This window comes from Lepisma saccharinum, chromosome 4 (assembly GCF_977018435.1).
Source record: "Lepisma saccharinum chromosome 4, izLepSacc3.1, whole genome shotgun sequence".
NCBI classification, from domain to species: Eukaryota; Metazoa; Arthropoda; class Insecta; order Zygentoma; family Lepismatidae; genus Lepisma; species Lepisma saccharinum.
In genome coordinates, this window is record NC_139232.1 from 5,704,925 (window position 1) to 5,731,075 (window position 26,151).

The window sequence follows — 26,151 nt, forward strand, 5'->3', positions numbered from 1 at the left end:
TTCAACTACGAAATTGAACATACACACACACACACACACACACACATATATATATATATATATATATATATATATATATATATATATATATATATATATATATGTAATTTCAAAAAACTAAGCTTTGACATGTATCAAGATGACACTGAAACTAATGTAAATGTTCTAGTGTAGCTACCTCTCGCTATTGTTATTACTTTGTATCTTTTGTATAAGAAGTTTCACACGTATGCATGAATTAGCAACTAAAAGTTACAAAAACTGAAGAAATATTCGCTGTGAATGCTAATTACTGCAAATTTAATAAACGTTTATAATGTGTAGATTAACTTACTAATAAGCCAAATAACATGGTAAAAAAATGTTGTTTTTTTTTAGAATTGTCATTTTACGATTTATTTTTGTACGTCCTTAAATACGTAATTTTCAACAATATTTGTGGCTGTTTCCATACGAGAACAAATATATTTTCACAACTGATATTTCTTCAATTGGTATAACAGCCACACTAGAATCCACAATTGACAATGTAATGTGCTACGTTACCGACCAGTGATAATTTTGCACAATTTACCTGCCAGTACGAACTATTTTTTTTCTTTTTCAAAATGAAAATTTACCAAAAAACGAAACTGCTTAAATTGTACTATTTTTTTAACCACTTTGAGGCACAAAGTCAATAAATAAATTTACATTATCACAGAGAGTGTGAATAGTATATTCACACAATTTATTTTTAATGAGCTTGTATTGTGAGCTAACATTTCGTTACCTTGTTTTTCTCGACTTGCACACCTATAACGGAAATGTGAAACAAAGAAATGACTTAATGTTCTAATAAAAAGCGAGTGCATTTTTTAAAAGCCTTGGGCCCATAACAATATTGCACTGACTACATAATTTCTTCATAACATAATTATTTTCTTTGCTTCAGGCACACACACACACACACACACAACCGCACAATCTGCATGGTTATGAGAATACTAATTCAACTGTTTACGTATATAAATCACACTTTTTTAAAAAAAAATCGTTCCACAATAAAAACTTGCACAAAGTTCATATTTTAACTACTATATACATATAAACACAGACGTATGCACAAATATATACACTCACACACAATGCAGACAGATTTAAGTACATGGATATTTACTTGTCAACTGAAGTAAAGAAAATAAACATGGAAGACAAATCAGAAATACATTTCCAAAAATGATTTGTATTTTCTAAACACATCTTCACATACTCTAGGAACACATTTGTAAAAATTAACTTTTAATAGCCATTCATATGTACATATTAAGTGTATATACAAAAAACTTTAGCAGTTAAAAAAAGTTTAACATGGAAGACACATTTCTTTATAAAGTCTCCAAAGGACATAACTTTATACCGCACTATTTTTAAAACTTGAAATGTACTGCTTTTCCCGCCTTCGGGAAACTGCGAACAAAATAACTTATTGCAAGCTTTGAACTACGATAGTACTAAATCACGTCAAAGATATGTTTCAGGTGTGATCAGGGCTTGAGATCTGTCCAACCGTTTTTCCTCTTATCATTTGCTGGACGGGTGTACCCTCCCTGAGTTTGCTGTGCGACTGTCTTGTCCGGTGATAACCCTTATGTCTGGAAATGCAGATGGTAGGAGTGACCAGATTAGGGGATAGCATTGCGATGAATCGACTCTACTGCACAATTATATGCTGCCATGTACATTCGCAAAACTGTACAATAATAATAGGGCTGTTAACAAATTGGAGATCTATCAGTATAGTCCCAATATGGATACGTATGAACTAAAGAGAGAGATACTTTTCTTGCTCCCCCCAAAAAATCGAAAGATTGCAGCGAAAACAAAGAACAGAGTATCTTAAAAAAAGATGTACAGTCACGGACACTTCTGGGTTGTAACGATTTCATTGAGTCAATGTTATTGCTACAACCCGGAAGTGTCATCGACTGTACAATTAGTAAGTACACTCCTTTTGGCGGCTTCTTACACCATTTGCTGTCAAAATACACCAAGGATGGAGACCTTTAACACTAGTTTATGTGTTGTGCTACACCAATTAGGGTGATTCAGCACTTTTGGTGGCAATTTACTTGCATATTTGTAGGTATTTGTTTCGTACGAATGAAAAATATTAATTTTAGTACAGTGACAGTGGAGAAAATTGTGAAAAAATACACTTGAAAAGAAAACCATTGAGATCTTTGCAAACGTCACTTAACAAACATGGCCTCTCCCCTAAAATGGCTTCGCTGTAACAACCAGAGATAATGATTTCGCTGTATTTGGCGGTCGATTTGTATTTTTAGTACTTTGGATGTTGGAATATATTGCTTGATTGACTATCGTTCTTCTCCTTGAAGGAAACATGATTGTTCAATTCTTACTACGACCTGAAGAACATTTGTTGAATAAACAATACAACAGAATTCAGTTGGAAATCTTCCATTCAGTCACATATTAATTGCAGAAACTTGCAACAAGCTGGTGGTGTATTGCAACTACCCCACTGCTGCGACGGAGCATTTATCACTGACATACCACACTGCAGACCCAAATGTCGATGATTTCTTTGATATCCACAAAATATGTTTAATTAATTGCACGCAGATCCTTAGTGATGTGTGCAACGGTCGAACCAAAACGCACTGAACGTAACCGTAAAGCTTCGTTGGATCGTGGCGGTTCAGAAAACAACAATATGGCAGTACATTGCTACTAAGCCTCACTCTGCTGGTGCTTACCCGGACACCGGTCTGTTGTCGGGGTTCGACCCAATGCTGGTCGGCGTCGCGGCCTGTGGCGGTTCGTTGCCCGTGCTCGAGGGCCGGAGCCCGTTCGTGCTGGCGTTGTGAGGAGGCGCGTTGCCGTGGCAGTGGACGCAGTGGAGGCAGATGGCGCAGTGGCCCAGGCGACGGGCAAGGACGGCTCGCAACTTCAGAGCGGGGCCCAGCTTCATGCTGATGTTGTTGATGAGGTGGTCTTCCGTCAGGAGCGGCAGGGCAACACCATCTATTGACTGTTCTCGGAATTTCTGAAAGTAAACAAAGAAAACGGATATGTTTTAGGAAACGAGGCGACTCTGTTGCGATAATATGCACTCACTACTGCAAATTAAAATGAGAAAAAACATACTTTCAAGGGTTTTTACACTGGACAATGCACCAAAACAACATCATGAATCATGAACATACTTTATTACAGAAAGTTTCAGTAAATGTTGAGACACAAAGATTACGTACGGTACCAGTAAAATTGTTTCATAATGTAAAATTGATGAGAAAATACAAATATACGAGAATCAAGAAGCTTTTAAAATAATACATATTTCACAAATTTGTATTGAAAATTAATTACACTCAAAGTAGTAGCATATTGACTACTATATAAGCATATCCTGCAATATGGAAAAGGTATTTAGTAAGGCTTAAGTAATATGTCGAAAACAAAATGAGCTGACCTCCGTGGCGGATTGGTGACCGCAGGGGTCCCAGAATCGAATCTAGCCTGGGCATGGGTGTTCTTTCTTCACCACTTTCATCATATCATCCTCGTCGTTGCGTAGCCAAAAGTGGCAGTAAAGAAGAAAAATCAAAACCAAATTATGTTAAAATTAGAGAAAGAATGTGTTTTGTATTTGTATACGTTGAATTTCTACTTCTCTCGGTCGTCTCAGATAACAGTGAAAGAAAACTACATGAAAATTCACGTCAATGCTCTAGAAGGAATTCTAAGCGTACGTAATTTTTCATATTTTGAAATATCCAAGAGGTGTTTCGAATGGATAGGAAAATTTGAAAAAAAATCGCTCATTAGGTTGCCAAAGGTTCGGGCAGCCACCATTTCGATACCAAGGGTTACAGATTTCAGTCCTAACTTGGGCATGGGTCATTATGAGTGTTCTTTCATCAATTTCATTATTATTCATCGTTAATCGTTGAGATTAGCCGAAAATTGCAAAATGGAATACGAAAAACTTATGTGGTTGAATCGCGACGATCAGGATCAAAGATTGATTGATTTGGTGTTTTAAGTCCACTTTATGCACAGTAAGGCTAATCGGGACTGGGCCTACAGTTTAAAGTGGGATCCGAACCACTATGTTCCTCCACTGGGTATCGAACCCGGGACGCCTGGTTTACAAGGCGACGGCGCCACCACTGCGCCATCCGGGAGGATCAGGATGAAGCTTGCCAAATTAACCAAAAAAGTAATATTTTCGAAATGCATCCATTAAATACACAGAGTAAGAACATTCTATACCCTCCCTGTGCGTGAACGTTTTGGATCTTTGCACAAGTGATGGCATATTAGGTTCACTGCCGTTACAATAGGCACTGGCTAACAGCATTTCTTTAGGAGGCATTGTGCGACCACGGAGGACGGCAGCTTGTAGCTTCCAGTTCGCCCGACCACAATCTGTTACTAAACAGCGTGTTTCCTCGGGAAGGTCAATGCCAGGCCATCCCCCAACCATGCCCCATAAGGCACCGTGTTTGCCGTGGAGTAATTTGCCCACCATTAAAAATTACCTTGGTGGAAAATGCAAAGGGGGAACACCGAGATTTCCTCGCCATCTGGTGCCGTAGCAGGTGACTACGACTGAACTTGTCCCTTTATTCTCGTGAACTGCCTTGAAAGAGCGGCATACCTCGCCGATGCCTCCGGAGCGGCAACAGGTGTTGCTGCGGACGGAAGATAAAAAGATACCCAGAAAGACGACACCTGTTGGATTGCCAATGTGGCAGCTACTTTGCGGTCTCAGTTACAGAAGGCCAGCGCACGGGTCCTCCAATTAAATAATAATTTGATTCCCTTCCTTCCTTATGAGCTACTATCAAGGAAGCAAATAAAGTCAAACCAGGTACGGGTATGTCTCACTATTTTGTGCTGATGTACACTGTGTATGAGTCTGCAATCTTACAATTGCACTTCACTTTAGATAAGTTGAAACTGAATGCTCCAAATAGTTGTCGGGCTCAATTTTCGGTCTCCTGTTTCTTGGGTGTAAGGACCCTTTACGAAACACCCAAATGTCAACCAGGAAGGATAATCGGGACTGGGGTTCGAACCTCTGTGCCGGGTATCGAAACCAGGATCACTTGATTACAAGGCGATGACTTTACCACAGTGCCATCGTGGAGGCCTGGGTCAACCTCCCTTCCCTGAACTTCATTTTGCAGACTAGCGAGGCTCTGGCGTCTGGCGTTTCAGCCAGTATAATCCTGTGTGGGGCTTGTGTTATGTGGTCCCTATATGTTTGCGATTATCCAAAAGGGGCAGAAAAGCGAAGGAAAATTAACAAAATGAATCCATCGACAAGTCCCGTTTCGGGATTTCGCCTGCCAAAATATTTGCGACAGCAAACCACACGAACAATTCACGTGAATGCTGTAGAAGGAATTCTAGAAACGGCATCGCCTGGGTTCCCGGAGGTTCAACTGAGCTTTGACATCATCTCTACATCATTTCGAGCCATACTCTGTATGTACAGTAATCATCCGAACCTGCAGAAGTTATGGGAGACAAAAAAAATACATGGAGAATCCAGTGTTATGGATCCACCCTAAGCTCTCACATATTTGTATAATGTTGTTTCACTAAGCATCAAAGTTGTATATGCGGTGCTAGGTTAAGTGAGTACGATGATGACCTGATACAGGAAGATGCGGTCCATCACCAAAGGCAATGGCGTCCTAGGAGACAAAAAAAGGACAGCGAAGACAAGGGCATTCAAAAAAGGAGACGTTAAGCCACATCTTGTTTACCAGTTCCTTCAGTTGTCCTTCAGCGAGGTACACATCTTTCCTGGAGAAAAAAGAGGGGGCGAGGGAAGATACTGGAAGAAGAATGGTCGCAACAACTCAAGACGCTTGTTCGCAACACTCCAGAGGCTGCTACGGAGGTAGAAAAGATTAGAGGTTGACCAGCATAGCGGACCATCTGGCGATTTTTAACAAAAGCTCCGCTGTCACAGACGACTGAGTCCTGGAGGTCGTGGGGAATAAATGCGGGGCCTGCAGCATCCGACAATGGGATGTAACAACACAGGAAGACGGGATAGCGTCGTGGCGCGATCGCCAACCACGAATTTTACGCTTGAGACTCGCATCACGCCTTCTCACCTCCAATGTAAACCATGGGCATCTCGGTTCCATATCTCTGTCAGTTAGACATCAAGCAGCGGTAACAATGGACGCAACAGAAGGCATATCTGAAGGTTGTTGACTTCTCCAGAGGTTGGGAACTGGACAAATATTCCGTGTCATTGCCACGCAGAAATGCACCGTCCTGCTACATTCTTGTCATTGTATTTAACAACTAGAGAGAATAATGGACTCTGGTCCCTGGACATGGCTTGTTCATGTTCCTCGTGCAGATTTTACGCTCGCTTGGCTGCAACAGATGCTGGAGCTTGTAAGAAATATTTTCGTCGTATTGTGCATTCCTTGTAGCGGGTGTAAGTCTCAACAGCAGAATCTCTGTTGCAATATACAGTAGTTGCATAGCTGGTGACTACCACGTGAGAACCCAGTTCGATTCCCAGGGTGGCTGATCTAATGTGGGAATTTTGCAAGAAATGTCCCTAAATAGAGCGGCGACCTCCTAAGTACCTTCTTGGTCCCGGGCCCGATACCCCGTAGAAGCAGATGGCACAGTCGTTCGGATCGAACTTTGAACTGTAGGTCCAGTTCCCATTAGTCTTTCTGTGCGTAAAGTGAACTCAAACAATTCAACAATTTCTAGTGAACTCAAACAATTCAACAATTTCTAAGTACCTTCATGGTACGGTACAATGCACAGTGGTTAGCTTATGTTATAAATATAATGTACGTAGTGGCGTGCCAAAAGGGGGGTTCGTGAACTTTGTTCCAACACTTCTAAAATACAATAACTTTAAATGTTGGAAAATATGGCAAAATAAAGGGCTGACTACTACAAAGTAAGACATAACCCCCACCCCCTTTCGAAAACTCTGAGCACGCCACTGAATGTACGCCATGTATATGACATCTACTCTTGCTAATGATTAGAACAGCGTGCTACGACGCAAGGGGTCTCGGGTTCGAATCCCCGTCTGGGCACGTGTGTTCTTTGTGAGTGTCCTATCATCAATTCATCCTATCACCACTCATCCTCATCTTCGCGATTAGCCAAAAGTGGCAAAAAAGCGAAATAGAATAAACAACATCAATAAACCAACAACCTTATAGTCTTCAAGTGGACCGAAATATGAAAACATTTACAAACCACTTGCAATTTAAAATATATTACAAAGACATGAAAGGTATTTTTTTCTGAATGCTATATTTCTGACTACACCTCATTTCGGTGTATCTTGAAAACTACAACAAATTCATATACACCGTATATGACAGTGTGCAACTTAGTGGAGTGAAAACAATTATGCACATGTTGTGTCATTTAACATAGTTTAGGTTCTGTGCGTACATTTCTTGGAACTTTGCTGCTGCTATAGCAAATTTGATCTTTGAACGGTCGCCAATAGCTGCGCTCACATAGGTGGGAAGATTTGGGTGTGAAAAGCGGCACTACAATACGTCATTGGCACACACAAAGCCGACGAGGATGCAAAATATACACAGGGTTACAAAACCGTGTGTCCGACAGCACAAGATCATTATTTCGGTCCTTAAATCTCGCGAAGAACAAGGAAAGCGTGTCGGCGGTGACCTTCGCTTAACCCTCGCCTCTCCGCAACAAGTCCCCCGCTGCGAGGAGTCACATTCGACTGCTGCCGATGAGTGTGTGTTGTTTGCGCGGGAGTGTGCGTGTAACCTAGAACGATCTTGCGTCCATATCCACCAACTTCCTATGTCAAGAGTCCAGTCTAGTTCGCTGCACTATTTGACACTAGAATCCAGATGCATCTCAGTGTCAGGCTAATACAAGGATATTATGTTCAGGCAAGAATAGTGGTGTTTAAAGTCAGAAGATCTGCTTTAAACGTTCATTTGATTGGTGTCGCTATTCTAACCATTCCTCCACGGAGGACAGTTACGGATTCGTCTAGGTTGTAACTATCGCATTGGTTTTCAACAACCCAGAAGTGTCTGTGACTGTACTTGTTGTAATTGGAAAGAAATGGTTGTTTTGAAACTAAAAAGCTTGTATTTGCACACAAATTACTTTTCTGAAATTGGATGTGCAAAGAGAATATACACTGTCCCAGCTAACTATGAAGCAGGGCCGCGCATAGCGGCAGAGGAGGAGGAGGGGAATCGAGTGGTGAAAGCACAGCGTTGCCAACCGTACGGCCGGACGCACGATCCAGACCTTAGTCCATACGCTAAATGCCACAGCTTGTCAAAATGTGCACTTGCTGTTGTATCCCTAATATTTCCATAAGAAATTCTTAAACCAAGCCTACGAACTTGGAGACAAAAATACGGTTCGTTTTCATGAGCGTACGGTATTGTCGTTTTCAAACGTTTGCAACGCTGCAGAGCGAAGGAGGGAAAGCGGTTAATTCCAGTCGTCCATCACGCAATACCGTTTCTCTCACTGTTCATTGGTGGAGCCATCTCGCGTCGCTACTTGCGCAGAGACTTATTCTCGTACTCCTGGTCTACAGTTAGCTGGTACAGAGTTTAGAAATATATAATGATAAATCATTGAGTTTTGAGTGAGTATGGTTGATCAAAAAAGCTTTAAGTAAACTTGGAGGTACCAGAAAGTCAAACTAAGGTACCTAAATCCAATAAGGCCTAGTACCCAATATGGTATATTTGCTATTTTCAAGTAATTACATGGTGAATTCCACAGATGACGTTAGTATGCCATTTCTTTCTAAACTGTTCGAATGACTTTTTTTAACCTGTTTGTTGGAACTATAGTATAGTTAACTTGAGAACAAAGAAGCGAAATAGCTGGACCTCGGGATTGTATTCTACGTGATCTAATATTGCATATGTTATTACTTACTGCATCTTCCAAGTGATAGTTGTTTATATCTCTAGTCCGTAACATGGTAGCTCATAATTTGTACTTCACAAAAATATACTTAGTTTAGACGTTAATCTAAAGTCCTGTTTATAACGAAGGAAAAACAAACACTATGTAAGGTAGACTCAATATGGCCTACATGGGAATATATCGTGAAAAACATTTGCAAATGTGCCATTTGTTACTCTTATGTTCACGTAGAGCGTCTGGGAGTCACTAAGGATGATGAAGGACCTTTCATTTGCCCAGAATGTGATATGTAATCCATGGCCTTCTGGTAACAATTTGTGTCACATTTCACTCCCTTGTTATTTCTTTGTGCATATCTCATGTGTCATTATGTAAATAAAACATAAGTGTATCAATACACTTATCTACCTATGAAAATAACATTGTGATACTTTCTTTAGAATTTCTGTTGCATTTTTTGATGTGAATGAACAAAATATATTACTAGGCCAAATTGGGTGCATATGTAACGAAATATTGCCTAAACTGCACCCATATTATTATTTGGAACCAGCTCCAATTGTCAGTAAACGTCCAGAAATGTTCCCTCTTTTGAATCTTGCAATTAGTTTTACTTTTATGACTTTACCTTATCTTCCACGCAGTACACCCTGGACTGTAGTTTACACACTAGCGAGGGTCTGGCGTCTGGACTTACGGCCAGTATAATCCCCTGTGTGACTTGTGCTGTTCTTGTGTGTTTTTTCATCCGTTTCATCTTACCAAAATAGATCATTACGATTGACCAAAAGTGGAACAAAAGAGATGTAAAAGCTATTAGCCTAAATGAACAACAAATCAAGGAAGTCTGCACCGGAACTGGAAAAGTAAGCAGCCTTTACTTAAAGTAAATATCGAGTCCTGAAGCGGCAGTAAGATTGGGACAGCAAATGAACGGGGCAAAATTGATTGCATGAGCTAATCTCAGCTAGTGTCATCTGCGTATCGCAAGTTTCTGGAAGAGAAGATGCAAATAACGGCCCCTTCTCCTCCCAACAGCATCTCCGGACAAAGACCTTATGGTTTCGTGCATTAATTTCTCTCTGCATAAGAAAATTTCGCCGCCCAGGGTTCGGAAGCAGCACCCACCATGCTCCAAGAACCATCACACGAAGACACCACGGCACGAAGAAGCAACGGAAGGCCTTTCAGACATGACCCGACCAACGGCTGCTGCACGGTTCAACTGTCGTGACAAAGACATAACAAGAAACGGGCAGCAACAGTAGTGGTTATACACGCCGAGTCTTGGGTGGGGCAGCGGAATTCCATTTTTTAGGTTACGGTGCGGACGGAAATGAAAGAAAATTGGAAAATGCGACCGGGAGGATGGTGAGAGGGGGAAAGGCCAGACATGACAAAATAATTTCTGGCATGAAATGGGGAGGCGCTGCTGTCGTAATCCGGAAGAAATCGGAAAATGTTTTGTTCTTGCTACTGCAATTATTATTTAAATGACGGTGTGCGCGACAGGGTCGATGTACAAAGGACACAGAAGGTGACACTCTTGGTCCTGGGCCGGATTCACAGCCGATACGCAGATATTGTCAGAGAGAGAGAGAGAGAGAGAGAGAGAGAGAGAGAGAGAGAGAGAGAGAGAGAGAGAGAGAGAGGTGGAACTGGCAGCCCTGCCCCTCAAATGTGCTTTCTGCCACCAAGTTCAGCACACCCCCCCCCCCCAATTGAATTGTTATTCCACTACGAATCTGTCCTTCAGTTCTAAGATTTTCCTGCTAATAATCGCTATGGTTAAAACTGGCAATTTCAATATTCTGGGGTGTCCAATATATGAGGTACAGTCACGCACAGTTCTGGGTTGCAACGAATACATTGACGTTCAATGAAATCGTCACAACCCTGAAGGATCCGTAACTGTACAAGGTTTCGCAAACCTTGTATCAGCTGAATGACTAGGAAACTTTATGACCGGTGCACGAAGTGGAAATTGTTAGCTGCAAATGTGCTAGGTTGAGCATTGAAGCTAGCTGCGGGAGATACCATTCCCCGCATCCCCTTCCACTTCGACTACTGATTAGGACACAAATGCAAGCTGAAAATTAACATCCTAATAACTTTTAAGTTTAATAAAATATTTCAGTACAGTTTTCTTCTATCTATAGAGTAACTCACATCTCGATATGTGCACTATTAGTAGCACGACAGATGTCCAACCTGTATTCAAGCTCTGCGCATCTGTTGTCCAGCATTACCGGCGTCACATTCCGGATGCGACGTCGTAGATTACGAACTCATGTTTGGTACACTGGAGACTACTATGGACGTCACTCTGTTTGATTCTTTCTGTGGCGTTTTGTAAAGTAATTTTTGTAGGGGGATCAGGCAAATGATATAAGTTGAATTGCAGAAAAGATAACAATAAGTTTTATTACCACGGTTATTAATGTCATTATGCTATAATAAATATTACATATTATTTAAATGTGGAGACTCGATCCACAAAACGAGTGAATACCAGCACAAGTATTTTTCATTATTTCTTTTGCATTTTATGCAGTTAGTATCTGAACTGCATTCTGATATTGACTTTTGCACGTCTCGTTCAAGAAAAGGCTTTCAATTATAGGGGGATTCTCTACATAATTTGTTATGTGACCTCTCACCTACAACTGTAATTATTAGAATTTTGAAAACTGTGGAACCATTTGTTCTTTGGATGAAATGGTAGAATATAACCTTTTTCCGGTATTTTTCACTCAATGTTCTCAATCCAATGCATTTTTACATTGATTATTCTGTTCGAATATTTACTAAATTAACTTTGTTTCTGTTCTTAACAATAAGAGTAACAAACTTTCGGCTTTCTTGTATCTTTAAATGAACGATGTCAATTTCCAGGGGGGGATCCCCCTCCCGACGCCCATGAGAGTATCGAACACCGAACACAAGATCGTGACCTTTCTGATCCGCGACATTGCGTTTGTGCTGCAATCAGTGATGTGCGTCTACGCGTAAAGAACGATAGTCTACATTCTACACATAGAGTATGTTATACACGTAGATTACGTAATCTATGTAAACAATATGGCGAGAGGTGATAACTTAGCAAAGAGCGCCGTGGAATTAAAAGAAAATTATACTGCGTATCAGTTGCTGATGCGTGTGGAGAACTTTTCATACTCTTTCCTTCAAAGTCGAACAATTTCTCACCTAGGAAGAAACCTAATATAGGAAATATTCTAGTGCTTTATGGGGAAAATACCACTCTTGCCTCACGACTGCCATCTGTTGTTGCTTTTTGCATACTATTTATCTTCTTGCATAGTTGATAATAGAAGAGAAGATAAATTTTATTGTAAATACGGTTCTTTTCATTCCGCTAGGAACCAATATAGTTGAAAATGTCACTTTCATTTCATGAAACCCTTGAAAATTAATTTTAATGCACTTTAGATTGTCTACGTAGTCTATGTAAACTACAACCCAATGTAATCTACGCGTAGATTACGTGTAGACAACGCATGTAGACGTAAACTTATAGTCTACGGCACATCACTGGCTGCAATCCGGAATGTGACGCCGATTGATTTATCTTTTATTATACTTTTAAGCCGGACCCACTGTATAACTCCGCGGCAAACACAGAATTTAACACTAACACAATTATAAAAGAATGATCAAGAACGCTGATTCCAGACGCTCGAAGAAACGAGAGGGCGCTGCAAAATGATAGAGGTCGCCAAGGCTGCTTAGCCCTACAGCGGGCAACAATTACAGAACGCCAGTCGTCTGAATTACATTTTCAACTTTTTCCTCCTCAAAATTGCTGCATTGGAAGAAATATGTTCTTTCCCTTGAAGGGAGGGAACTTGTTTTTCGTTTCTTCTTGTCTCTGAAGCGGCCAAATCCTACGATTGGAAAGGCAACAAAAGAAAACAGGAGACACGAGGGACAAGCTCTGAAAAAAACCCGTGGGGACACCAGGCGCCAGAAACCTCCAAATTCATACACCACGCGCGGTAATTGACTTTCGGTACCCTGTAGCCAAATCCGCGAAATAAAAGAATTTTTGGGGACCGACCCTTCACGAGACCAGGCATCATCCACTTATTAAATCCTGGGAGGCTAATTTGGGAGGGTCGTGGAACGTGCACGGTTCCGTTTTGGCGAGTGGCGGCATGTAGAAAGGCGAGACTTTTGCACCTCCGGGGGTCAGGAGAGCGAGACGAGGGGTCGCTGAGGGGGCTTTAATGTCCTCGGAAGTCTACCTGAGTCCAAAAGTACCTGGAACTTGACCTCTACTTTGCGGTCCCGTCCATCCATCAAGCGGACATGATTTCTGGAAGCCTCAACGCGAGGCAAATACGCCCATCCCTTGTGGACACAGGCGGTTTCCACCTCTCTTCAACTTGATGGCGTGTGCAAATGTTGCCACAATCTAAGGACAAAATTTCCCTTTGTCAGGGTAAAAAATCCCATTTTCTCCCTTCATCTAAAGAAATCCTAATAAGCACAACCATTTTTGTTGGCCAGTAGCCTCCCTGATTTGCGTAGTTGCTTTGTAATCAAGGGGTATCGGGTTCGATACCCGGTTGAGAAACATAGTGCTTCGGAACCCACTTTAAACTGTAGGTCCAGTCCCAATTAGCCTGTTTGTGCATAAAAGTGGACTCAAAACACTAAGGAAAAAAACTATTTTCGTTGGCCCGCGTTCATATACATGTGAACAAATTAATGTCACAATGATCTGTATTTCATCGCTACCCGGCCAAATGTTCCAGGTTCGAAACCTGCCCAGACGGGAATGTACAATTGTTTTTTTATGATTGATTGACATGAAATCCTAATAAGTTTATTGCTGATCTCCGTGGCGGAGTTGTTAGCAAAGTGCGCTAGGAAGCCAGCGGTTCTGGGTTCGAAGCCCGACCTGGTTATGGGTGTTAAATTAACGTAATACAATCAATCAATCAATGTGATTTATTCTACTTCGCTTTTATGCCACTTTTTTGCTAATCGTGAAAGTGAGGATGAGTGATGACGTCATGAAATTGACCAAAGAACACCCACGCCCAGGCTGGGAATCGAACCCGGAACCCCTGGTGTCGTAGCTGGTTGTGTAAACCACCGCCATAAACGTCGCCGAATGCACAGTAGTGTTTGAGTCATGATCCATTTCATAAGTACATCATTTATCCTCATTCATCGTCACTATTATCCGATAATGCAAAAAAAAGGGGGGAAGTATAAACAAAATAAAAATATAACTTAGCTATAGGTAGTTGACATGAGAAGAAACAGCAAAAAAAATATGGATATGAAACTGAAACCTAATATAACTTGTACTCGTACTAATATTGAGACAGATGTGTTCAAATTTCCCTGAGCCGATTTCCGTGACGGAGTGGTTAGAACAGCGCGCTACGAAGTCAGGGGTCCTCAGTTCGAATCCCGGCTTGGGCATGGGGTGTTCTTTGTAAGTGTCCTTTCGCCAATTTCATCATATCACCACTGATCTTCATCTTGGCAATCTAGCCAAAAGTGACAGAAACGGGAAGTAAAATAAACCAAATCAAATTTCTCTGAGATTTGGTAATTTTCCATCAAATTTCCCTCTTAACTTAAAATTCGTTCTTCATCTGGCAACACTGCCGTGTGTTCTTTGTGATTTGCTTGGAATGGCGATGTTTACCGAGAACTGCAGTTCTCGTTCCTCGTCTGCCAAGGTGGGGCCCGATGGCCGAAGGGCGTACGACCCCTTTGCAAGCGCTATTACAGACCTCCGACGGTTCAAGCACGGTTCGGCGAAAAGATGGAAACGTCCGGGTGATTTACTGTAATTGGAGAAACGGAAAAGTAGAACAAAGAGAGGAAGAAAGTGGAGCCGAAGGGGCAATGCTCATTTACCTGTTCAGAAACAGATCGACAAAGACTCTATTCCCACTTTTCTGCCACTTTTTGGCTAATCGCGAAGATGAGGATGATAGGTGATAAGATGAGGAGACAATCACAAGTCCCACAGAGAATTATACTGGCTGTGAGTCCAGTCGCCAGAGCCTCTCTAGCCTGCAAAATACAGTACAGGGTGTATTACCAGGAAGTGAGGTTGACCTTTGAGTGTCTCCACAAACCTCCCCTTACACGCAAATTTTCGAATCTAACACGGAAATATATCAATGTATTAATTTGACCAACTCATATTCATCGGTCTGTAAACAGGAAGTTTTAAATAGTTTATTTTCAAGAACGATACAAGCTTTCCATGTTTCTGCTGATAAGTACAGGGTGATTCAAAAGTCCCCTAACACCCTCAATAAAATGCAAAGGGAGTTAGGCTGGGTACAAATGGTCATGATAGAAACAGGTTAGGCCTGTTAACTTCACCATGAACATAAACATTAGCTTCGTCATTGCGAAGAGTTTTCATTACAATGGAAGCGTCACATTGTAATTGTTTGAGACAATCATTCACAATATTCAAACCTTCGGGAAATCCCCTGATTAAAATCATGGCACCCTACACGTCAGTATAATCTCGATGTGATACTGACGCGTTAGATGCATTTTAATGCTTTTTTTCTGTCAGCTCGAAAAGGAGGAAACGATTGATTGATTTACTTTATATTACTTCGCTTTTTGTGTCACTTTTGGCTAATTTGCGAAGATTTGGATGAGTGGTGATATGATGAAATTGATGAATGGACACTCACAAACATCCATGCGCAGGCCTGGACCCAACCCGGAAATGAGTACAAGGATTCATTAATAACTTTTTAGTGTTTAAAGATACGTCGAAAAAACTTCACCGTTTCATTTCTAATATCACATCACCGCATTCCCATTCAAAAATTTTGAATTGAATTCAATATTTTGGACGTCCGTTTGGAACACACCAATATGGTTCACCCCCCTTTGACCTAATATGTTTCTATCATGGCCATTTGCACCGAACCTAACTCCTTTACATTCTCTAGGGGGTGTTAAGGGGAAGAGTGACAATTTCCCTGAGGTCCTTCTCTCTGAGGCAGCTGGGGAGCACTGTTGCCAGCTTAGCTCTTTTGGAGACAAATCTGGCTCTTTTGTGCACTCGTTTGGCTGTGAACTGTGACGACAACCCCCCGCCCCCACACTGGCCTACAATTATGCCATCACTGGCTCCGGCTATGAGTTTTGCCATGAGTATACATTTTGCACATGACGTGATATTGTTATAGAGTGTATTGGCTGCGTCGCCCACCCCCTCTTACATCCGCAGCTACTTTTATATAGCGCCGTGGCTGAGTTAAAGATAACAATATTGTTATCCGGGAATCATTTATTTTTTCATATAACCATCAATGGACTATTGAGATGGGTGATGCCGCCAGATCTAGACGGTGAAAACTAAGAATAAATTGTCATCACTTTAGAGTTAACGGTAATAGCAGAGCCTCCCTTTCCCCATGACAACTAAAATTATCCTAGGAGGCTCTTTACCCAGCCTTCCTACATCTAGCTCCTTGAAAGTCAACTTTAGCTCCATTTAAGGTGAAATTTAGCTCTTTTATGCGCATAAGGTTTGGCAACACTGCCAGAATGGCTATAGGAGGCAAGGAGAAATGCATTACGCTTATGGGATCATTATTTTATTCGTTCTCTCGTTCCAATGATGTAGAAAAGTACATGGACGGAAAGAGGACACGTTAAACAATGTCTTATTCGTAGGGAAAAGTCAAAACTCCCATTTGATTAGCCGTTACTTGCAGTTGATTTCCCAAAAGGAATACATGTGATTCTGTAATTACTTATTCATCATATTTTTCAAACATCGTGTCTAGCTTAATAATCACTTTAAAGAACCGCTTCCACTTTCAACATGGAGAGAAATTCATACTCTCTTGTATAGTGAAGAGGTTTTTTGGTGGCAGTGCCCATTCCGGCTATATTGAAGGAAATGTTCAACTAGTGCGAAATTGTCATTCTTCCCCTTAAGGGACTTTTGAATCAACATGTACTCTTACATTCGTATGGATTCACATGGTTGAAAAACGTTTTGCAGGCAATGCCGAACCTCGAATTAGGCAACCGATTGATGCTAAGGTGTTGGCTGAAATAACCATAAGAGATTCTCCCAACTCAGAAGTCAGGGACGTAAACGCAATATATAGCAGGAGGTGCCGCCAAATGAAAGCTTGATATCGCCTGGAGCACAGAAGCCGCCCGGTCGGGGAGAAAGGGTGAAGAAGAACAACTTTGGCATCTCTCCGATACAGTAGGATGGAGGCTGGCATGCGAGGACGTCCAACAAAGAATAAGGCGCAAAAGGGACACCCGAAGAACAAGCCGAAGACAAACATCGCTGTCATAAGTGGTAATGACTTGTAGAAATTCCCACTGGGGGTCTCGCGAGAAACCTTTGATGGAACTAACCTGAAAACGGATGAGCTGCATTGTTGGAGCATATTGATGATCGCGAAATTTACTTCGGTGCCAAACGTCGTAGGTTCCCTGGAGCGGTCACAAGGGCCAGGTAAAAGGCCCTGACCCGCCTGTGCCCCGCCCTCTCGCCCGGTTCGAGGTCACAGCGCCAGCCACATACCAAGTAGGAAAACCAGAGCAGTCGCCCACGTCCGTTGCGCAGTGTTGCCACATAAAGGGAATTTTCCCTCTTTGAAGGGAAATTTAGGCGAATCTAGGGAATTTTCGATTAAAAATATCAAAATTTCAGTGACATTTGAAACATCGGGCTTAATATTAGTTCAGATTATTTTAAGTTCCAGTTTCATATATCCACATTTTTTCTTCCTTCACTGTTTCTACTCTTTTGATTGATTGGTTTGGTGTTTTAAGTCCACTTTATGCACAGTAAGGCTAATCGGGACTGGGCGTTTAGTTTAAAGTGGTATTCGAACCACTATGTGTCTCCACCGGAAATCGAACCTGGAACCCCTTCATTACAAGGCGACGACGCTACCACTGCGCCATTGGGGAGGCTCCTTCTACCCCTTTGAATATAAGCCTATGCATCTATTTACATTTCGACTTTGTTTGTATTACGTCACTTTTCCGCATCTTCGGCTAATAACAGCGATGAGGATGAACAATGTATGAATGCCTGGGACATCTGGCCAGGAAGCGATGAGGCTGTAATCAAGGACGTATTGGAAGGGGGGGTCGGACCCCCGTCGAAAGACATAACTAAGTACTGAAATTAAATATTGAAAATAATGAAATAACTAAAATTAAATAATGAAAATATACATGATGTTCAATCCGAGGGTTATTTTTTCCGCCGAAATTATTGGAAGGCAAGAATTATATTGGGATCATACGACTTTGAATGACGGTACCAAATAAGATTTATGCCAGATTTATTTATTACTACTTACAGCATAAAATATTACCAGTAACTTCACTTTTCGTCAAATGGATCTAACATCCTTTTTTTGATATTCAAGTCTTTATCTATCTGACATTAATTACCTTGCCCGGGATGGTGTTTTTTTTTGTTTTATTTATACAAATTTTGTCGACCTTAACTACACGTAAGCTAGATAATGAATACGTGCTGTTATATCACTATCCTTATTCCGTCTTTTTACCTATTCATGGATTATTAATATATTAATTAATTTGATATAATTATAATTATTTTAATTTAAACATTATTATTATTTTGAGACACTTGCTTCGGACCCCCTGAAATATATTTCTAGATACGTGCCTGGCGGGCATGTATGTCATTAATTTATTTAACATTTATCATTCATACGAATATGGACCGACAATACTACTACCACTACTTATAATTATTTGATTTATTTAGGTGAAGGGAAAAATTAGTCCAAAATGGGAAATTTTGCCGCTTGGAAAGGGAAATTATGCCCTCAGATTGTGGCAACACTGCCGTTGCCTCCGCTCCTAACAAGCAGAGGAACATCCACCAGAACGAGTTTTCAGCTACCTCTGCTCTCTTGTCACCCGAAGCCCCTCTCTCCCCCCTTGCGTTTGACAACCTGCACGATATCATAAATTAAGAAAACTGCCAGAATACGTTCCAAATTCTCTTTTGCTAATTAAGGCGAGGCTGGTGTTGGCAAAAAAAAAAAAAAAAAAAAAAACTTCCAATCACAAGGATATTTTTTTGTTTCGAGATCAGAGAAAAAAATGGGAGATACTTTGTTTGGAATTTACGGCTTCTCTCGGCCACAGTTATTTACGGCTGATGTTCAAGATGTGCGAGGACTACTTCTGGCGGAGGAAAAAAACATGACGATATCGACATCCAGGAACGTACGAGTTGGGTAACATAGCTCTCACGGAAATCACTTCTTCATGTATACAAAAAATAGCCCCGGAATAAGACACTGACAAAAACATGATTAAAAGCAGGTTGATCTCGATGTTTTGGTCCTGTTTCAGTATGCTTTGCCCTCACTGACTACGTATTAAAAGTGTTGATTGGTCCACAATCCGCTTGAGGCGCTTGGCCTTCGAAGATCAGGATCACAACAGTAGGCTGAAGTGGCTCTGAAATATTTTCAGCAGTTGTTTCAGAAGCCATTTCTTCCTCTAGCATGTTTACTGTTTATAATGTGTAATTTCAAGTTTGTTTCAGGCTTCGTTTAAATTTGTCGGACCCCTTGGCAGAGTGGATAGCACATCGCGCTACGACGCTATGGGTCCCGGGTTGGAATCCAGGCCTGGGCATTGTTTGACAGTGTCCATTCATGAATTTCATCATATCATCATTCATCCCCATCTTCGCAAATTAGCCAAAATGTGGCACAAAAAGCGAAGTAAAATAATGCAATTGAAAGTTTCATTTCCATCAAACCTTCTTTCCAATTCGGACATTATGGCCGCAATACCATTACAATATATCAGCTCGACGATTTTCTTTTCATAAAGGCTGGTCGTGAACCGAATCAAAATCGGTTAAATCAACGTAAAGATGTTAAATCTCAAGCTGTATAATATCTGGTTGTAAGGTAAAGCCTCTTTAACAGTGCAAAATGCAGTGAAGTCATACAGGGAATTCACAGTCTCGGCCAAGTGTGGAGATAATGTGATCAGCACCACACTCCAGTTCCCCAGTTACCCATTTCATAAGAGGTTGGCTGAACCCCAGAGGCACCCCATGCAGGAATAATGCTGAGAAAATTCCCACCTGAAATGAACCAGACCAGAAATTGAACTATGTGTTTTCGCGGTTCTTATAGGACTTCTATGTCTGTGAAAAGCAATAGCAATGGCTGTAGGCAGTGGCGGCAATTGGGTTCCAAAACTGGGGGGGGGGAGGTCGAGGACAGCAAATTTCACTTGGTAGATAATGTTTAGCATAGTGCGGGGGGCAAAAGTGGCAAAAAGTGGGGCAACTGCCCTCCCTCGCCCCCCCTTTAATCGCGACCACTGTCTGTAGGTTCGCAACAGCTTAGAGAGCGAGAACACAGGGTAAATGATCAGTGTGTAACTATTTGCACTTATCACGAAACAAATTATACAATAAATGAAACTGTACTATGAAGAGTCTACAAAGGAAAGTCAATAGTCTGGAAAAAATCTTCAAGAATCCATGCTCAAGAGATTTCAACTAACCGTCGACCTCCGTAGCGGAGTGGTTAACACAGCGCCGCGCTATGACACCACGGGTCCCGGGTTGGACCCTGGAATGCGCATGCATGTTTCTTTAGCGTCCATCAGTTTTATCAAATCACTCATCGTCACCGCTGCGAATAGCCACAATTGTCAAAAAATCAAGGCCAATTAACAAAAATGTCAATTAAATGATGATACAATGTTATTGCGCAAGTCCAAATTAATGTTATAAAGCTGGCCTACCAAATAATCACGTTAAAGTAGTTTTTATTAACATTTGGGGGACTAAAAATTGGAACCTATGTACTTACGAGAGTTCGGGATGTTGGTTGATGGAGTGATTGATTTGACTTAGCTTTTCTGCCACTTTTGGCTAATCGCGAATCTGAGGATGAGTGATGAAATAGATGAAGGGACACTCGCCTCCCCGATGGCGCAGTGGTAGCGTCGTCGCATTGTAATCAAGGGGTCCGGGTTCGATACCCGGTGGAGGCACATAGTGGTTCGGATTCCACTTTAAATTGTAGGTCCCGTCCCGATTAGCCTTACTGTGTACAAAGTGGACATACAACATCAACCCAAACCAAACCAAATGAAGGGACACTCAAAAAGAAAACCAATGCCCAGACCGGGATTCGAAGAGAATACGGGAGGTATCGTATCATTTAGGACGTGCAATTCGACCTATACTCCATGAGACCTTAGAAAGATCGCTTCGCGGTCTTGCAGCAGACGACAATATGGGGGTGTGTCTGCGAGAACCAATCAGGTCCGCGAATGAGCCCGGTTGCCACAGCTAGCTCGCTGCACCCTTCTGGAAGGATGAGTGACCTCTGCCTCTTGCTACCTCGGCCTGTTTGTTCGGCTGAGGAGCAGCCGACACGAGAGTATCGGCAATAGTGTGCGAGCGACGTCTGCTGTTAGCTCGCGAAACGCTCTTTCTAAAGCCTCCTGTAGAACATGCAGTCATTTTACATTCGCTGCTAGCAAAGGAACAGCGAAAGGAAATGCATTTTGCAAATACGTGCACTAGATGTCTACTAATTTGCATAGTTTCCAGCAAACCGACAGCATGTCCACTTCTGCCACTCCCCCGAGGCACAATTCGGCGATCCCATTTACTTTTACAAAATGCGGAACCGCCCGTAAGCTACTTTCCAACAAGCTTTGCTCAAACTGATAACTTTGAAGAGCGTATGGAGGCGCAAAGATCTTGCCATTTTGAAAGGCAACTAACCTGCCGTGAAGGAAAACACCTGTTCGATCCGCTTTTTCCAGAAGCAGAAATACTTTTTCGACCAACTCGTAACATCATGCTTTAATTGAAACACGCAACTTGGTTGCCGTCACTATCACAGTTCGCATACTTTTTCTTCATCCGCCTCATATATAAAAAAAGAAGAGAAAATAAAACTGTTCGAACAACTGGGTCCCACCTTTTTTACCATTCGACTTGTAGAATTTTTATGTTGCCGGTTTCTCGCGGCGTGTCACGTCGAGTGAAGGGCCAAATGGAAGCTTCCAGCGGTTTCGCGATCTCCTTCCTGTTGCCCTGGAAAACACCTCCAGCCGAAGGAAGCTGAGGGGAGAAGCGATTGGTCTCCTGGTGCGTGGGTCAGTTGTGATCGAACTGGCCGAGGAGGTGAAAGACCTGCGAGGCAATTACCCCTTTTAATTTTCCGTGACATTCGAGTAGAGTTCTTGATGCCAAACTGTGCAGTTTCGTTGTGAATTCACACAATTGGACATCATCTTGAAAACGCATCTGAGTAAAGTTACTCTTTCAAATAAACCCTGGACTGCATTTTGCAGACTGCCGAGGTACTGGCGCCTGGACCTGCAGCCAGGATAATCCCTAGTAGGGCGTGTGTTGTGCTGTCCCTATACACACAGAAAAACTAAATGCATCATATCGATTGATGCATTTGGGTGCATTTTTGTATGTCGTGAAAGAAACACCAAAGTGCATCATTTGATTCAAGTGAGGATTTCTTTCAGTCGAGATTCACTTCAATACATCAGTTGATGCGTTTTGATACACCAGAATGGATCTTTTTTGATGCACCAGAATGGATTCTTTTTAATGATGTACTTAATTTATTTTGATTTAGTTTATTTTACTTCGCGTTTTGTGCCTCTTGGCTAATTTGCGAAGATGAGGATGAGTGATGAAATGATGAAATTGATGAATGGACATTCACAAACAACCAAGCCCGACCAGGATTCGAACCCGGGACCCTTGGCGTCGCAGCGCGATGTGCTAACCACTCGGCCACAGGGTCGGGCTAATGATGTACTTAAATGTTTCGTCTGAGCTACAGAAACGTTTAAGTGCATCATCCAAAAAGATGCAGTAAGGTGCATCAAGGAACATCAACTGATGCACGTTGGTGTTTCTTTCACGACATACAAAAATGCACCCAAATGCATCAGATGTGAATCTTATTCTCTGAAGAAGCCATAAAACACACTTTAGTGCATCAATCTATATGATGCATATACTTTTCTGTGTGTACGTTTGTGATCTCATGTGTTCACCATTCATCCTCATCTTCGCGAATTAGACAAAAGTGGCAGAAGAGGGAAAATCAATCAATCAACCAGTCTATCAAATAAGTCTACGAGTCCGAGCACAGGAGGTTCAAGGTGCACGGAACCCTCGAAGACATTAGCTCTGTATAGCTCGCTGCAGTTCTTGACTCTCTCTGCAGTCGCACGACTAGTTGGTTGGGTGCTGCAACACCCAGTCGCCTAATTCGTTGATTTGGTGCCAAGTAGTGTCTGCACCATTTGCACTACGTTCTGGAGTGGTGTAATGTGTGGTGCCTGCTACTGTAACTAATCAAATGAACGTTTAAAAGCAGCAGGCATTTGCTGAATCTTCTGAACTTGAACACCACTATTTGTCTACTTAGTTGAACGTCATTTCCTTGCACCAGCCTGACACCGGGATATATCTGCACTACACCTAGTGTCAAAAACTATACGGGGCTATTAGCACCAATAGGCAGATCTCTGCAAAATCACCACCACCATCGCCAAAATCACACCAGACTGAGTGAATTATGTTCCTGTACCGCCATACGAAGCCAAGGTCCTTGGTTTGAATCCAAGGCAAGATAAGGGGTTTATGTTTGCTTCTATCATTCACTACTTCGACTTCATCGAATTACCAGTCTTCTTCCTTGAAACTAACCCACAGAGGCCGAAAAGCGGAGTGAAATAACGATTGATTTGCTATATTTTACATCGCTTTTTGTACCACTTTTGGAAAATTTGCGAAGATGGTAATGAATGAAGATGATATGATTAAATTGAGGAATGCACACCCACAAACATCCATGCCCAGGCCAGGATTCAAACCCGGGACCCCTGGCGTCGTAGCGCGACGTGCTAACAACTCCGCCGGCTGAAATAACGAAAAAAAAATGCAAAAACAGGAACATGAGTTCCCAAGAACAAATTTATTCTGAATAGGTAAGAAGACGGTATAAGGACAGTGGCATGACAGAGGAAATGAATGTAAGATAGATAAAGAATTGAATATTTTTTATTGAATATTGAAAAAGGATGTTAGATCCAGTTGACGAAAAGTAAAGTTTCTTGCAATATTTTATGCAAATTATTATAAGTAGCAATAAATCTTGCATAAACCTTATTTGGTACTGTTATTCAAAGTCGTATGACTCCAACATAATCGTTTCCTTCCAATAAGTTCACTGGAAATTTATTTATTTATTTAAAGACATGACACTACAGGCAAATGCCCACAGTGTCTTGTATTATAACACTGTTTGGTACACAAAATATGCAATCAGCAGAATTGATAAGGTACAATACTATGAAGAACTTACACATGATAGCCAAGAAAATTACCAAGGAAAAACATATGAGCTTCACCTTACATATAAACGATGATATATAGATGTAATATTACTGAATACAAATTTACAATCCAGAGACATAGTTGAAGGTGATTTTTTTTCTCTTTTACAATGGTGGTCTTATTCTGGCAAGCCGTTTCCAAGTTGCTTCAAAGTAGTGCATTCCTAATGAAGGAGACAACCAATTAGTACAGCCTTCACGGAACAAGATATGGAACATTCCGAGAAGAGGTGGTTCGTATCAATTGATACATTCACGAATTATTTACTGTGATTCGAAGATTAATATCACAATGGCAACTATTTTGATATTGTGATAATTAAGTAAATGACTGATCGATTGATTTGGTTCATTTTACTCTGCTTTTCTGCCACTTTGGCTAATCGCGAAGATGATGATATGATGAAAGGGCATTCACAAGGCCAGACCGGGATTCCAACCCGGAACCTCTGGCGTCGTAGCGCGCTGTGATATGGCCAGACCGGGATTCCAACCCGGAACCTCTGGCGTCGTAGCGCGCTGTGATAACCACTCCGCCACAGAGGTCGGCAGTGTCACTTTTAAGCACTTGATTTAATCAAAAGGTAGTTTAGTTTCTGTTTAACCAAATCGCTTTAACAATGCAGGAAGGTCACTCAAGACATACTTCAGTTTTATGTATGGCGAAGAGGCACAAGGTGCTGTAAGTAAGTGTAACGGTCTCGAGAGATTTGATCTAGGAACACTGCGAGGCAAAACAAGGTAGAGATAAATGGGGTGCAGGAGGAATGAGGATCAGATTGCCAAACCAGCGTCGAGCCCACACCACGGAGCCAGCAGGAGTCCCATGAAGAGACTTTGATGGAACAATGGCTGTTACTCAGGTGTAACGAGGAGAGCCATTGTGTGGGGCACGTTGTGGAGGAAGGGAGGCCGCCAAAAGCATTGTCAAATAAAGAATCGGCAAAAGCAGACGGACGAGCGTGTAGGCCGGCGTGCAAGGTGAAGCGATTGGTGTCGCCGTGAACGTTCGCAAGACACGCACAGGGCGCTCCCGAAGCATACAGACCACTGTTGCCACATCAAAGGAAATTTCCCTTTGGAAGGTTATTCGGGACGAATTTTAAGCGTAAAGGAAAACTCTATGTAACAAAATGTCTGTACTCGACAGTAATACGAATTGTATTAGGTTTCAAATTCATATCTACAATTTTTTGCTGTTCCATCTTGTATTCACTCTTTGAGTATTTGTTTACTGTACGAAGCTTTCCTACATCTTCATGTATCAATGAGCAGGGGCGCCAACTTTTCAAAAACAGTGTGTGGGTTCAAACACTAGAGTTCACCAAAAATCCCATAAATTCTCCCATCCAAGTATCATTATATTAATATACCAACAATGCATCATTACTAGTTTTATTTTTAAAAAATCTATTATTTACTGATTTCAATAACCAATCTTCCAAAAATCACGATAACAAATATATAATAATAACAACACGACAAATTATTGGGTAGGCTCTGGCCCATATAAGTTGGCGCCACTGATAATGAGGATAAGTGACGACTGGATGATGGAAGAAACAATTGTACAATGATGCCTGACCAGGATTCAAACCAGAGACATCTGTTTTGGTAGCGAGTAGGCTGACATGTACGTGATTTTCTTTAACATTTTCCATACATGTGAAGATGGAGCTGAAAGAGTATTTGAAAATAAAGAGAAAAATATTTGGACTTGAAAGGGATTACGAGACAGGT

At 41.6% G+C, this 26,151-nt stretch overlaps 1 protein-coding gene across 3 annotated transcripts in view; it reads right to left on the minus strand.

The window, feature by feature from the left end:
- Window positions 1–367: 367 nt before the first annotated feature.
- The window catches only part of Samuel (SAM-motif ubiquitously expressed punctatedly localized protein), a 683,747-nt gene continuing 657,963 nt past the window's right edge, over window positions 368–26,151 (minus strand). For all 3 annotated transcript variants that reach the window (XM_083120258.1, XM_083120259.1, XM_083120260.1), the window contains one exon: window positions 368–3,052. In XM_083120258.1, coding sequence (XP_082976384.1) covers window positions 2,759–3,052 — 294 coding nt within the window. In that variant the 3' untranslated portion in view covers window positions 368–2,758. The remainder of the gene's footprint in view (window positions 3,053–26,151) is intronic.